The sequence below is a fragment of the Bombus huntii genome, chromosome 8, assembly GCF_024542735.1.
Source record: "Bombus huntii isolate Logan2020A chromosome 8, iyBomHunt1.1, whole genome shotgun sequence".
NCBI classification, from domain to species: domain Eukaryota; kingdom Metazoa; phylum Arthropoda; class Insecta; order Hymenoptera; family Apidae; genus Bombus; species Bombus huntii.
The window spans coordinates 1,981,343-1,998,017 of record NC_066245.1 but is presented as its reverse complement, the minus strand read 5'-3'; the positions used below and the strand labels follow the sequence as shown (position 1 = coordinate 1,998,017).

The 16,675-nt window shown below is 39.7% G+C and overlaps 1 protein-coding gene across 4 annotated transcripts in view; it reads right to left on the bottom strand.

Moving 5' to 3' along the window:
• The window catches only part of LOC126868934 (neuronal acetylcholine receptor subunit alpha-7), a 268,344-nt gene that overhangs the window by 91,562 nt on the left and 160,107 nt on the right, over nt 1-16,675 (bottom strand). For all 4 annotated transcript variants that reach the window (XM_050624949.1, XM_050624946.1, XM_050624947.1 and 1 more), the window contains exons 7-8: nt 5,146-5,221; nt 985-1,179 (exon numbers count right to left, since the gene is read on the bottom strand). In XM_050624949.1, the coding sequence (XP_050480906.1) occupies nt 985-1,179; nt 5,146-5,221 (271 nt within the window). The remainder of the gene's footprint in view (nt 1-984; nt 1,180-5,145; nt 5,222-16,675) is intronic.

Below are 16,675 nucleotides of genomic sequence, written 5' to 3'. Positions count from 1 at the left end.
TAATCAAACGGGGTGGAAGATCGAAGAAGCTCGATACCAGAGCGGTTGCATCGGAACAGAGATTGATGAAACGAAGCAGATGTTACGGAAAGTAAGCGCGAATTCGAGTGTCCGATTCAGATCTTCCATCGAATCGGGGGAAAGCAAAGATCCAAATGTTTCAATATTAAGAACGATTTCCCACTTCGAGATTAAAAAGTCTCGTCACGTTTCAGCTTCGTCGCGCGATCTGCAAGTTCGCGAACGAAACTTTCCAAGTTTCCCTATAACCTGAACGTCACTTTCGTCGATTCTAGACAAGGAGGAATCGTGGAAAATGCGAGTTCTACGTTATAACCAGAGGAACCGTAAAACGTCGAAAATGTCGTCCGACGTGTTGTATTCGCAATGTCGTCCGGCTGTCAGCGAGATCGAAGATCGGTGGTAGATCTCGATCTTTAACCCGGCGCAAACGAACGATGCGACGTCGTTGCGATTTCCTAGGGATAACGTAGCAGCAAGATTTTGCAACTTTATACTTGACATATCCATGGTTCTCCCAGTTTCGATCGTGTTCTACTAGCGCCTACCTCTTTGCTCCACAACGTGCAAATGTAAAGCATCGAATCTCGCTTGCACTTTACGTCGCTGTTATACGACAGGAAGAATTCAGAATGAACGACGTCAGGTGCATCGCTCGTCCGCGCCGTGTCTCGCTTCCTTTTTTCGTCGTCCGAAACGAAAGAAACGCGGGATAGTCAGCGTTCAGTGGCGATATGTGGTCAACGTGGTATATATCGTAGAAACATAATCCGACTAAATCAATCAAACAGTCGCAAGACTCCAAGTGTATGTGTACATACATACATATACAAAGAGAGATAGACAGGTAGAAAAAGAGACAGTATAAAGAACGAACGGAAGAATAGAAACGAAAAAGAACAAGGTGTATATTGTCTGGCTGGTGTAATACTGGCAGGCAAGGCATGCTACGAGTTACGTTACCTAAGGTGAGTTTCTCCCCGGAATCTGGCGGCAGGGTGAAGCCCAAGAGGGCCATGCTCGATATCAGCACGCACGGCACGATCAGGTTGAAAAAATAGTACAGAGTCCTTCTGCGAATCTGTATGGTGAAGGTGACGTCGACGTAAGGCTCCGGACAGCATTGGTACGTTATCGTGTTCTTCTTGCCCGGCATTCCTGCAACGAAAGCGCATCGAACCATGTTACGAAATTGATACTCGTCGATACCAAGAGGAGTAATACTCGTTTCGACAACGCAGAAATTCAAATCATTGCTGCCGGCATTGTTGTAAAGCTTAATTGCTTTTGACCGTGTGCGAAAGTGAGTTTGACTATTGTTCCGCGCGATGGTGTAATTTGGCACGGCGCAAGTTCCGATACGAGTTTAAGTAGCCGTTTGTGCCCCGAATACGATGATCGCGTTAAATGTTTCCTTAAATGGAGACGCGGGCTTCCTAGTGGCCTCGAAAGAAGCATAGGAAGTCGATATAAATTTTCTGCGAATCGCTTCCAGGACGATTATATTTGATTTTTATCGAGACACGTACGTTATCAAGATCGATATCTGCAGTAACTTCGTGTTTATAACACAAGCTCTTTTCTCTCGTTCTCCATCTTTCATCCGCTTTCTCTGCTCCTTTTCCTCTTCTCCCTATCCTCTATTTTCAACTTGGCTAGCTTTAGACTTCTGATTCTGAACTCTGACTCTGATCGATTAATCCTTTCTAGCCACTTATCTCTTTATCTTTCCTCTTTCCCTATTTTCCTGCTTCTTTCCCTCGACGCAGACGCTCTTAAAGGAAATTCAGGCACGTCCATCAAAAACCTTTCTAAAACACTCTTCATTCGCTCGACAAGATTCAATTATTTCCGCAGAACCGAAAGTGTGCTGTCGAGAAATTGTTAACATTTTCGGCTCAAAATCTCTCTGCTCACAGGTTCCGCTATATCCTACAACTCGTGATCTTTATTTGTATATTCGACGCAAACCTGCTGTTAAATCGATAAACAATCGTTTGGCTTAAATAAAATACCAAATATACGTTTATGAACACCGCAATGATACAGCTCATCTTCAAGCGGAAAGTAGAAATCGGCGAATACCGTTAGTAGCTTCCAACCTGTAATTTTGATCAAACTGGCTCTGCCACTGCTTACACGGTTCGCTAATTTCGCGAGCAACGTACATCGCGAGCATGACACAAACTCTCAGACTAATTCCAAATTACTGGGCGCAGCATGCATCGTCGAGGTAGCCAAGCTTAGTCATAGTAGAAGTAACCGCGGAAACACGAGCAGGGTACCTCGTGATTTCCGTTTAACTGCTTTTATTAGTTGGCTACGTCCGTTTGAAATCGTACGCTGTCGTTATAAACGCGACCCTCTCCCTTCGTCGATCGCCTCCAATGTTTCGTCCCATTAATGCCTAATCGTGACAGCGCAAATATTTTGATTATTCGTGGTGCCCATAACGAGGTTTTCATATTTTTATTACAAATATTATTACAAATACACGCAATTTATGGCAAATTTCTTCTGCAATGTGGTCGATAATTGATGTCTGGAAAAAATTTAATGGTTGGTAAGTAATAGCCAGTCAAATTTAAATTTCAAAGAAACTAATTTCATATACACTGATCTAGTGTCTGTGTATCCCGTCTTACCCTTTCGACGCATAATTTCTCGTCGTTTCATGAAACATTTTAACGTCAATCGACGTAATACAGCTGATAAGGATACACCGATATCGTGAAAAATAAAACAATGGAAAAAGTGCACTTAAACATTCTGCAGCGCGAGGAAGTCGATAGTTTTTAATTACCTTAATTACTTTCAATCGGTAAGAAAATTCTAACTGGCGGCTTGTTCGCTAGTTGCAGCGCCGTAGGAATTCTTTTGCCAGACATTTGCATTCGGATGACGTTAATTTCCCACGCGATGCGTTTGCCCTAATTGCAAACATTATAAAAGTTACATCTGTGACTGCCTTATTGTGGAAATATGTAATTTTAATGACCTCGATGACGGCGCGTCTCTGTACGAGACACGGATGACTTTTATTGTTCGCAGTTTTATTCGAAATATATAATAGCCATTTTTTCCTCTTCGTGCTTTTTTAAAATGAATAACATAATGCATAATGTTTAACTTTGCTTTCCATTGTTCTGTGCCTTTTTGTACTCGAGTTTGGGGATTAAAAAAAAAAGGAATTAACTTTTAGGATAAATTGTTTGCAATCTCGTTTGGCAAATGTTGACGAAAGGGGATCCAGTCCCAATTGCTTTGATCTTGACGAATGGTCGGGACCTCGTATGATATACGGACACTTCTGGGTAAACTTCGGAAGGTTCTAGCCGTTGTGCATTATTTTTTAAAAAATTATTAACAAAAACTGATTTGTAAATCTACAGGATTTACTTATTTTTGTATAGAAAAGAAACACTTGCTCGTAAAAATCTAGTCCAATCCCGATACCAATCTCACACATGAGCGAAGCGAACGAACGAGGAATTCTTAAGAAAAAAGTTTTCGGTCGAAAGTCGAGTGCCCTTCGTTGGCGTGTGGAATTGGTATCGGGTTGAACTAGATTTTTAGGAGCGAGCGGAGCTCGTTTCTTAATGGAATTCGGATGAACTTATTTGCTACAACTTGCGGCAAGCGTCACAAAAGTTGCGCTAATTCTACGCGCAGTAGTAAGTGAAAAATGTGGCATAACGTTTTCAAAATTCCCAAAGCATCGTTTCGGGTTATTCGTCCATGCAGGATCGCCCCCTTTTGGTTTGTGCTAGCATTTGTATGCCACCAGGTAGAATATTATGCACGTAGTCTTATGCGCCTCGACACCTATGCATATCAGGTCGCCCTACGTTGTACACGTTCAACAATAAACCCCCCATCCCCAAAACTACCCCGACTCTCAACGAATCACCTTAGCGTGTTTCTCGAGGCAAATACCACCGCTGAAAATTCCCTGTATAAGCCAGCAACCATAAAAGAGGAAAGTATTCGGGTTGCAGGCTCTCGAACCGAGTTCGTGTCGCTGAATCGCGAGGAAAGCTAAATTTATTAATGCAATTTCGCCCAGTCGCATCCGCTAAGATTCTCTCCGCCACTCTCCATTATTCATCGGTCGCATTTCACATTCTTGGCCTCGCGTTTTCATACGCGAAGCTCGCGCTAGCATCGACAAAATCGTCGTACGTGAACGAAATTCGAATAACACCGTCAAAGTAGCCTCGAGAAGATAACGAAAAAGATAACGGAAGTTCATGGCGATCACCGTCCTCGCAGCGAAAGAGGAATATCGTCAAGCGGCGAAGAGCAAGCGAGTCGAGCATGGTAGCGCGAAATCGAAGACTCGTAAAGCGATTAGATGCTCGTTCGATCGCTACATCGATTCGAAAGTTTATGGGATACGCGAGACAGAAACTCGCGAGACGTCTTTGCCGCGTGGCAACATCCTTGGCAGCGTGTAAACGCGGAAGTGGCCACCCTAACGATTTTCATCAACATTCCTTTACGCGCCGGTGACACGAATATCGCGCGAGAAAACCAAGTCCGGCGAAAAATGCATTTTACCGTGGGAACCTGAAAATTGGCTTCCCTGTTGAAACATTATTAAGGAACGCTATTTGCAGGAGTTTTGTTGTGGCGAGGAAGATTGCGAGGAAATGAGTTCAAGTTTTGAAAAGAACGATGAAAATTGCGTTAATACTTAAATCTTAAATATATGCTTTCTCCTTATACCTCACACAGGGTTTTTCCAGCATTTTCCAAACTTTATCGGTGTATTCTACGGATGTAGACATAAACGTAACCCAAATAGGAAATACAAAGGAATCGGTAATGAATTTCCAGTTAACTACGATGCTGAATTGCAGTGTCAAAGTTCATGTAATATTTCTTTTCGTATTTATATCCACAAAGTATGCTACTATAGTTTGGCTGGGCAAAAATGTAAGGCGCTATAGATATATAAAAATTCTTATAGTATAAGAACGTTGTACATGTCGAATTTCCAATGAAATTACAACGGTCATATTTAATAATAATATTAGAACGTGTCAAATAATTTAATTACACAGGGATACTTATTTAATTTAATTTAATTTAATTAGAGAATCGCGTATTCAAAGTACTTACCGATCAGGTACCATTCTCCATTCGTGATAAAGTCGGACAGGTCGCCGCCCTTCTCCGAGCTGAGCACGAGGTCGACCTAGCAACGACAAAGTTTCGATTAACACGGGCGTACGTTTATGGTCGTGGCATTTCGCTAGGTCACACGAAGCGGGCACGCATGCACGTGCGACAGCTTTACGTCACTCTTCGTTTCTACGGTACGACTACGACTACTTTCGCAGCTATGCACACAGATCAACGTGGCGCGGCAGTGTCGGTATTCGATAAATCGTGCAAGGAGAAGGCTCAGAGGATGATGGCGTGTTGCGAAGGACATTTCGTGTGCGTATCTGGTATATAAAGGAGAGGATAAATCCGTGGCGATCGACAGACTAAGCCTGGGATTCTCGTCGACGATGAGAGAAACGCCTTCTGCCGCTGTCTAACGTCGAGCGACTCGCGACGTTTCAAGAACCGCTTAATCCGCTTTTATACCGAATCTAATTCTCCACTTGTCTATCCCAAAGAGAAACTTCGACGTTCAGCGTATTTATTCACGCGTCTTTTACACGAAATTAAAGCAAAGCACTTTCGATATCTTTCATCCCGTTTCTCCCTTCGGAGCTTCTGCGCCACTCGCAGGTTCGATTTTACGGTTCCCATTCTGAACACTCGTTCCCTTTAGAACGAGTATTTCGTTGCTTCATCGACGTCGCAATCAACCACCATACACTGATATACTATTTTACTTCACCTATACTAGTTCACCGGCCGGTCTTGTTCACCGTGTCACTGGCGAAATTTCAAAATATTCTTCGAAAGGAAGATATTACCGACGTCCCAAAATTTGAAACGCTATTTTGATTTTTCACTTCGATTCGTCTTACGATGTTTAACTTGTCGTTAACGTTTGTGTAAGTTACCGATAACTTTATCGTTCTTTCCAAAATTTGAAGCTGTCGCACAATACGTAACTCTACTTATACGAGGTGGCCCGATTTTTCTGACCTATCTTTTGCTTCTATGGTTATAAATAAGAAGTAATCTTATATTGAAAATCAAAGAATCGCTTCGTTCATATTTCGTATATTTGTTGTAGCATTTTAACGAGCAACATTCGTATCTTGCCTTCGCGTATACTCGCAAAACATATTGACAAAATTAAAATATTGGCTCACACTGTATACATATTATTTCGTAAAGTTCCTTTGCCTTCTCCTTTTTAACGCATTTCTTGCATCTTTTCTTATCTTTAGTACTTGTGCAGCAACCGGACGGAATACTGTAGGAATCCCTCAAAGAACACTTGTTCCATCGTAGAATGCTTTTTAAACCGTTTCTTCGGTTCCCTTTAAGCTCGGCGCTACCTCCTTCCTGTCTATCTGTTGCTCTTTGATCGAGAGCCAAACGAGATGCGGTTCAGCGTGTTCTAACTTTTACGACCGGCATTTCCATCCTCGGGGCCTGCCCTTAAACTACGCTTCCTGCTATTATCCGGCATCTTGATCGTTTAACCGGTTCGACATAGTGTTCCCCGTTTGTCTCGTATTTCGAGTACGCGGTTAAAGGATACGATTTATTGGACGGATTTTTGGGGATTTTTTTTCTTTTTTTTATTTATTAAATAAACGACGAAACTGAATAAATTTCTCGATAAACTCGCGCGCAAGGGTATCAGAGACAAAACGACGGTCGAACCTAACTAACTTTCCTCAAAGAGACGCCGATATTAAATTGAAATTTCACTGACTCGATTTAAGCGTTTCTGCCGATTATGCGCATCGAAAGGTGTTCCACCTTCGATTTAGTTGGCAAAGAACGAACTCTACTTCTCTCGACGATTCAAAGTCGTTCGAATTAATTGCTCCGAGTTCCGCGTTTGAAATTTTGAAAACTTTATACCGGAACGAACGAACAGAAAGATTCTGGATCGTGATGAACTTAAGCGCAAATTTGCTTTTCAATGCATCGACTACTTATTTTCATAAAGTTAATATTTTATCGGTTTTGGATCTTTAAATTCGGATATGGATCTTTCCCGATGAACTTTCAATATCTTAACAACTTTTGCAATTCTTTTTCGAATAGTTTATCGTTCATTTGTTTGTAACGAATTCTTTCAAGTGCGAGTGGTAGGCGTTAATCGACCTCTAGAATATTAAATTTCTTACTATCGAAAAGATGACAATAAATCGTAACGAATATTATTATCAGAAAATTAGGAAAATTGGTATTTTCTACGTAAATATAAGGAACACGAAAGTGCTTAATTTCGTCTATGAACATTTTCATAGTCAGCCAAATTGCGACGTATAATCTCATGGTTACCGTTACTTGGAACACCCGATATATCATGTCAGCCAGCATTTTCAAGCCAGCAGAATTCCTTCTTTTTTCGATGATATTTTCGGGATCGCGTTTTGCATAGCGTCGCGCACAGGCTCGTTGGGCATTAGAACGAATCCGAACGGCTCCGAACGTTGGTCTCTCGTAATTCATCGCGAGACGTATATTTCACGGAGGTGACCCGATTCGAACGTTTAAACCCGAGGGATTGTGGCTTAGCACTCTGGCTGCTGTATCGAGACTAATCGTCGGATAGCAATTGCACATACGTGCATTGATATTTTAGTAGAGTTACGTATTGCAACACCGATGATACATGTTTATAATACGTTGCATGTAATGTACATTGTAAAATAACGTATGAACCTCGTATACTATATTTCTTAAGCTACAGACTATTGCTTCGAGCGCAAACAAATTTTTAACTTATCTACGATTTGAAGTAATTTGTCGTTTGAAATGGAATCTACATGATTTTCACGAGTCGTATTTTCGACTGAATTGCATATAAAAAGAACGATAAAAGATCGGTCCAACAAAACGAAAGGTAACATTTGTCTCGTATCCACATCGGACGATGAATTCTTGAGAGTTCTGTGTAAAAAAAGGAATTATTCTATAATAGATAAATCTCTGCTTATAGATCCTTCTTTCGTCTTAGACGAAAGTAAAATGTACGGCAGTTGATAAACTTTCGTCGCGTTAGTTTTGCAATTTTCTCGTTTCAATCGGACATCCTGGTCGAAGCTTGAACAATTAAACGTAATTCGTTGCAAAATCTTGATTTCCCAAGCGGTTCCAAAGACGATCGTGGAAACGTCGCGGCGCCATACATTTCATTCAGAACGATACGCTCATCGTTCCGAATTGCCATTTTCCATCAGCCGACAAGAAAGCGTGGACTCAGGTCTGCCTGGAATTTATCGGTCCATGCGCGATTGACGATTAATCCTGAACCGGTGGACAGGTGACTCGAGCGTGATTCACGTTACTCGACTTGATCGTTTTTGTCCCGACACGTCCGTCATATCAGACGAGATATCGATTACCATAGACGAAACGGAATGCGTGAACGACGAGAAAAAAAGACGAAGAAGAGAAATAATCGCGATTCACCTATACAGATAAATATTCATTGGGTCGATAATCGCGATAATTTCTCCGACTTAATCGACGCTCTCATCCCAGAGCACCGATCAATGTATTCAATCGCCAACTGAGAATTAACCTCGCCCGAATGTAATCGCGTTCGACGATAATTACCAAATTCCCAGAGTGATCAACTTGATTGAATAGAGCCACCGATCCAGGATCAACGCCGTGTGCGAACGTGAAACGCGATTAGCGCCGGACTCTTCGGCCAAAAGATTTCATCCCGCGAATAAAATCGTGCGTGTCGCTGCGTGGGAGGATGGAAAGAGCTCGACAGGCAAGTACGATCGCACTCGTTTATGTAGACGAGCATAACGCGTACTCTCGGGTAGCATTTTCATCGTCGAAACGACCAGCTCGCATAACCGAAAGCTCGTCGACGAGGGCGATCGACCAGCCCGCGCCTCCGACGACAAATATACGCGCGAACATTCCCCATTCACGTAGGGTTGCGAACATCTGGATACTGTTTCATCGACTTAACTCGACGGGTAAGTCTCGCCAAATCGAGCATTCGCGAAACGCTCGAAAACATTTATATCGATATTGTACCGTCTGGAGAACATGAATATCCACATTAACGAATAATACAGATATTGCCGTTCGAATGGGGTTACATGTCTCAGGGAATATATTATAAAACGTTTCGATATCTACGCCTGTACCGTTCTTCGTGTATGCAAGGATAGTTCGTCTCGTCCAAACAGTAGGCGGCGATACGAATATTACGCATTATCGATCGTATTCGCAATAGCTTTCGACGAAACCAAATATCTCTCAAAGAACTTTTCAAGAGCACAGAGGTTCGTAATGAAAGCAACGTAATAAATCCCGCAGCTCTAAGCATGACGCATTCGCGCGAAAGTTGGTTAAAATAATATGTGCACGCAATTTGATTCTGGCGTATACGTACGCGAATAAAGAAAAATACATTTGGTTAGACGCGCGATAATAAATGGGACTGCAGTGGTGTATGAATCACCTGGATCGTTGCTGGTCGGGAATGGAACGCATGCATCTACGTGTCGCAAACGCACGTTGATTACACATTGACCGAGTATTTACACGTATACGTGTATACACGCATAACGTAGATGCACATAAATGTACACATACATATACACACCGAGCATGCGACACACGCGCTGTACACTTATAACTAATCGCTCGAATGTTGATTTCTTGTGATGTACTCGAGAGGTCGATGGGTTTGGGTGTGGGGTTAGCCTATGGTTGTAGGAGGCTATAGAGCCAAGGGCTAGTGAACCAACCAGAATTACGGGGTTGTTGCGTGATACAGGGTCTGCTGTGTCGAAAAAGAACACTCTCCTTTCCTCTTTCCGTTTTCTCTACGAGATTCGACAGACTTGTTTGGTCGATGAGAACGATGGAGGCGGCGGGTTGTGTACGGGTTGGCAGTGGTAGGGGGGCGGAGGCGGAGGCGGAGGCGGAGGCGATGGCGGGCGCGTAATATGCGACATAGTAATCGATGAAATGCGCCCGGACTGCATTTTCCACGGGGTTCGCAATGGCAGCCGGTCGAAAGCTCGAGAAACGCGCGCGTGCCACGACCGTTTGTTTTCCCACCGAAATTTCTTGGCAGTCGCGAACACGAGCGTTTCTGTTCTGCATTTACGTGAGTCTCGTGTTTCGAAGCGTCGCAGCATCGTTTCTGTTTGCGCAGCTTCGATCACCACGTCTGTACACATTGAAAATTCGCGGATCATTAATCTACCATGCGGATTCGCAACCGTGCTTCCACACAGTCGAGCAAGTTTATAGGGATTAAACGCCTCGTGCGCTAATTCGATAACCTAAACGTAAAATTTACGTCGTACCGTTTGAGGAGATCTCAAGGTAATCGTTTCGTAAAGCGACAAGTTTTGTTTGTACGAAGTTCGAGTAGCGTGAAAATCGGGTCGATCAATTTGTTACCGCACAGTCTCCTATTATATGTGTAAAGAACGCGTAGAGGCATTTTACTATTTGGTAAATGTTCGTAATAAATTTCTTTTTCTTCGATTTCATCAGATTCGGAGCAAGGTTTTAAGAAAAAAATTCAGTCACGAACTAAAAGATAGTCTGAATCTATATTTCCTAATAGACGTATGAATTAATCCATTAATAATCCTTTACAAACATCATGAATTATCACTGCGACCAAACATGTTTCAACGAGGTAATTAATCGTTTTCTTTTGAATCTGTCACGTTTCACCTGATTGATCTACCGTGTAGAATAGATGTGCGTAATACCGAAAAACCGCTGCCACTACGTTCTAATATACATATAAAGTAAACACAATTAAGTACGCAGTAAGTACATATAAAGTAAAGACAATTAGTTAGAGCAACTTTTACAGAAAATCTTCATTTTTCTCTGTCATGCAGTCCGAGAGCCTTTCATCCGATATGCACACATATGAAGAAAATCGTTCGTTTCGACGACGTCCGTTCTTTCTTTCAATTTACGCATATCCTACATATTCGAAGAACCATATGTTTACTATTTCACTTCTACGAATAGATCATTCGTCTACGAAACGTTGTACTCGGTAGTCGTTATACATCAGTCGAGGAACACGTTTCTCGCGATTCAATAATTCCGTGTGTTAATTAACGCGTACGAATGAAATAATTAACTATGCGACTGTCGTAATTATCCGTAAACGATCCGCTTTATGGTGCTCTATACGGATGTTTGGAAACGGATACAAGCAATTATTTCAAGCGTATCGGTTAATTAAACGTTGTAATCCGATAGTCTTAGATAAAGAGTCTGAAAGATGCACGATTAAACGATATAGAAAAAACGAACGATCTTCTTTTATCGTTTTACCAACTTCTCCACGATAAACACTTAAGGTCTAAAGGGGTGAACACGATGCTTAATGTATTATCGAGGGAGGTTGGTAAATGCTCGGGCTTGGTAAATCTTACGCGAGTGCCGTGTCTCGAGTGTTTTATCTCGTTTTTCCTTGACTCTTTCTTTTTTATTAGTTTCATCATCGCGTGTGTCACCGGCTTCGCTTCTCATTTTTCCCTTTTCAGCTAACTCGATCGCAAGGCACGCATGTAAGAGCGCATCCGAACGGAATGAATTTGCTTCGCACACACGAGTAAGTCGGTTAGCTCGTAGCACGTTTGTTTTTCTCTTGTTCTTTGGACTTTCTACGGGAGTGAAAGTTATTAAGTGGATCGTCGTGTTATTTATAAAGCTCCTGTGCACACTCACGTGGGTTTGATTAATATCGATGGACATTTAATATAACGTATAATGAATCGCGTTTGATAAACGTTCAGCTATAAAATGTTGATTTTTCCCCGATAATTAGCAATTCATCGAATGTTTTTATCCTTTGTAGAATTCATCCTGGGAAAATACCTTAATTGTTAGCTGAAGCAATTTTTTATTGCTACGGGTACTGTACGACATGAAAGTCTCCTATGTAGGAATGACATTTTCCTGAAAAAATTCTGTCAAAATCGTTTGTAACGACAGCCATGGCGTTGAATTCCATTATGTTAATGCGGACAAATATTCGACGAATGAAAGTAAGGCGCTATTTGTCTATCTGGGTAGCACGAGTTCTGAAATCTAGACCAAGTAAATCTCCTTTTCGTTAATTTCGACAACTTTCGTATACCAACTTCTGTATACAACTTTTGTGTAAATTTTTAATTTTTATGTGTTTTGTATCCATTCCACGTATTTACGTAGACAGGAACGAAGATGTGAAAGATACATAGAAAGCAAGTGGAAATATAAAGCGATACACGTACATAAAAATCAGATTCTACAGTATCGATTTTTAGACTCTCTATTCTCCTTCCCAGAGATAAACTACACGCGAGAAAACCTATATCTAAGAAAATCGATGTCATTACGAGGCACGTCGTTTATAATAAGAGATCTTTCATAAATACGTTAAACTATCTTCCTCCCGACCTATTAATTTCACTCACCTATCTTTAAGCTGTAACTAAATTTCGCTCGTATTTTGAAAATCTGCGATTCACCGTTATGTAAATTGATTGAAACTTTACACGGGTCATTGACAAGATTGATAAAACGCGCATAGGATGTTTCGACCATACGTATTCTTAAACTGATTAAAGATAGAAAAATATTATACGGTATATCTTTTACATTTCTACGTTATTTCTATGTAACTTTCTATCTATCGATGTATTTAGTTGCGAAGTTCAAAGATACGTTTCTTTTCCGCTCTGATTTTATGCACCGTGCGAGTACTTCACCAGGGCAAAGTTTCGTAACACGGCGGTTCACGAATTGCGTAGAAGAGGATACGCGACGAGAACAAACGGAGTTAGGCTAACGGCGGTGGCCTCGTCATTCTAACAAGAAAAGAATAGATTGGCCAAGGGTGAAGTATTTCGGAACGTCGTGGCGCTGGTAGGAACACACGTGCAACAGGTGAAAGTTAGGTATATCAAGTGGCTCGTTTATTTCACGCTATTCGATCCTTGGTCGAAGAAAAATTCCATCGAAGGACTTTCGAATGTTTGCTAACTTTGTGTGCAGGATTCAAGCGACGATGATTAACGAGGTATGTCGAGGAGATGATTAGATCCCGCTTTAGCATATTGTTGAGACACGATGCAGCATGACCTGTGGCTTAATGGAAATGAAAAAGTCAATTTGTTGCCACATTTAAGGTGTTATTAATTCTTAAGAGTTCGGTTCGGTAACTCTGAGTAGAATTAGTAAGGTAGCGAAATGAATAGAAAATTTGCCGATCTTTCAGCAACAGTAGGATAGATCATAAAAGAAGTTCAAAGTTTTGTATCGCTACTCTGCCAGCATAAGAGTACAATTAGCAATATTTATAGATTTACTAAGTCTTTTAAATAACCAATGCCTATAATGTTAATTGCAAAGCAAATTATTGCAAAATAAAAAGACGAGGTTTTTCTAAATGTGGTGTGTACAGATATATACTGATAATAGCTAGCCCTTTAATTGAAAAATATTTAAAAATTGAGTAAAATTCGAGAAGCTGTTTTGTGCTAAATCTCAATTGATATCGTTGAGTCGTGGGCGATCCAGAAGAATTTGGATGAAACTTTTACTTTATGTCAGTTTCGTCGTGTAAACTGGAAATTAATTAATCTGCAGCTGAATATCTTCAAGTAGCTGAAATCCAACCTAAACTGTTCGGATCACCTATGACATTTTTTAACATCACATTGTTTTCAAACGTTAAATTTTACAAAGTAATAAAGGAACTAATAAAAAATCAAAACTAAAGATCCCAATTGAAAACACGGCGTAAGTTTGTTTATCGATTATTAGGTCTTAAATTCTTTTTTTCACCTTTTATAGTTTATATACAATCTGAGGAATTTAACACACATTTTAACATACAAGTTCTTAATAAACCGAACTTACTCTTAAGAAAATTTAATCACGTTATTTCCTTATACGTATACTTGGCATACATACGTTTTTATACTGTACACAATCCACATCTTTGTAAATCAATATAACGTGGCAAACTAGTAGGTACCCATACTTCTATTTATCAAACATAACAAAAGTAAAAATTAATCGTATACTGACAAATACTTAAGCACGCTACAAAATATACAACATGCATTCGCTTAAGATAAAGACTGGCGAAATAAAACGCGAATTCACATAAGAATATGTACTATTACACGCGTTTATCTTTTAAAATATAGTCTACTCTACTCGTATAATACAGTACATGATTTTTACTTATAAGACACGTTGTTGTACTTTATTTTTTTTGTCATTAATGAGATCCCTTTTTCAAGATTAAATTCTCGTAGGTATATATTTAATTTAACTTTATTTTATGTCCATAGTTTTCATCTAATCTTGTACGCAAAGTAATTAATAAATGTAGAATATTCATACACTCGTGTTTTAATTATACGTACACGTAATTGCAAGTAGATAATGGACGATAAAAGGCAAGAAAGATCATGCATTAAGCATTTAAAGCTTTTTACATCTCTAAATTATCGAATTAACATTATCGCTAATTAAATAACGAATAGATATGAGTTTTTGGAACGAAAAATACAAATCGCTGATTTCATTTAAAAATAAATTTAAGGTCATATTCTTCGTAGAAACGCGATGGAATGTTAACGATCTCTGTCGAAAGTAATGAGTTGGCGAAGAACAAGTACACCGTTAAATATTCGCGCGGTGTTCTTTAAAAATTAATCTCTTCGTTACGGTTGCTATAAAAAGGAACAGCAAGAAAAGAAGTTTTCAAGCAAAGTTTCTCCGATGCGATGAAATGTAAATGTTTTGTCGAAGGTTGGGAAGAACGTTGGAACCGCAATATTGTCGCATTGTGTATGAAACCTTTTTTGTTTTTAAAGACCATCACAAGATCGTTTAAAAAAAAAACATTGGTCGTTTGTTTCACCTGTGGCGCCGACCGATGGTTAAGAAAACCGTATTCTTAAGAAAATCTCGAAGAAGCGAATTTGTGTGAAAGTCTGTGTATTATTTTATTATTAGTACGTTGAACAACTGAAGCAACACGCCAGAAAAGGATTGGTCGATAACGCATCGATTACGCTTCTGAAAACGTACAATGTGGCAAAAATCTTAATCTAAAAGACTTGATAAAAGTATGCATGAAAATTATGAGTTACATGTGCTGGCAATTCGACTTTGTTAGAATTTCTGCATTTTATCGTGTATCCGTAACACGTCTAGCTGTGCAAAGACAACTTTTTGATCGTTTGGTCGTGTATTTTTATTTGCTAACAAAGCAAATTTCTAACACTACCGAAACAAATCCGACAAGTTTTATATGGAATGTTATTTTAACAAGTACTACGCGGAAGTGTTATAAGTTTGATGGGACATCATGTAATTAACGATGCTCGTTATACTGCCACTTGCTAAATTAGACACATAGTACTGAAGGAATGTTCTTTTCACAATAATAAAAATATTTCTAAACTTTATAATTTTCGACGATCCACTTGGTAAAGCTTCGATTTCTTCATGTTTACGGGACATACTATTTCCTATCAGCATATGCTAATTTTTACCATGAACCTTGCAGAGATTGTAATATTTAACACGCGTGTGCGAAACAAATACGTACTTAGCCTAAGCTTAGCCAGTGAACATTTGCTCTTCAAAATCTCCATGTAGCAAACGTTTCTCAAATTTCAAAAGTTTAGTTTGTGACATTTAATTGACAATGTAGAGTAGAAGCTTTATCTTGACAGTTTGTATCGCTAAATTTCTTCTCTTGTATCTGTCGAACGAAACAGAAAAGAAAAATAGGAAACAATTCTTTAAATTACCAGAGGCGTTATCATCAAACTAATAGAACGGTTCAAGAACAATCATATCGAAATGAATATCAAAATGAAATAACTGACAAATTAATCGAATATTCTAATGTAGAAAATCAACCGAGATATACCAAAAACAACGTACACTTGTAGTTCTTATTTTTCGTTTTTTATATTCTGTATCGTAACAGAGAATGATCTGATCGTGCAACAGATCGTAAATATATGATAACCGTTTTGTTTCGTTCCATTTTGAGAATTTATGTACAAAGATTATGTTCTTAATTGTAGTAAAATTCTTTACTATAGCAAAAATCTCGTGGAAAGTATTACCAGTTCCCGTGAAACTTTCATGAGTAATGTATCACATGGCGATGAAACTCGATCGTTTGGTGAACTGAGTAAGCGTCGTTCAGGTAAAGATTCTGATATTCAGTTTTATGTGGTGTGCTTAAGGTCCGACATGCTCGTAGACGTATATCTTGATATCTGCACAGATACGCACTCGTTACAGCAGCGCATCGATTTCTGTCTGATATAATCAGTTTATCTATCCCGAGCAACTGCAAGAAAGCGTGTACTTTCATTTTTTATTTTCCGAATGAATTGCTACGAATCTTACTTTCCTATAGATTTGTGACGAATAAATCTTTTTATGCGAAGGAAGTTTTGTTTTCAAATAATTTTGAATATTAACACGAATTCTCAGAATGTTGTAATAACATTTTCTCAATGTA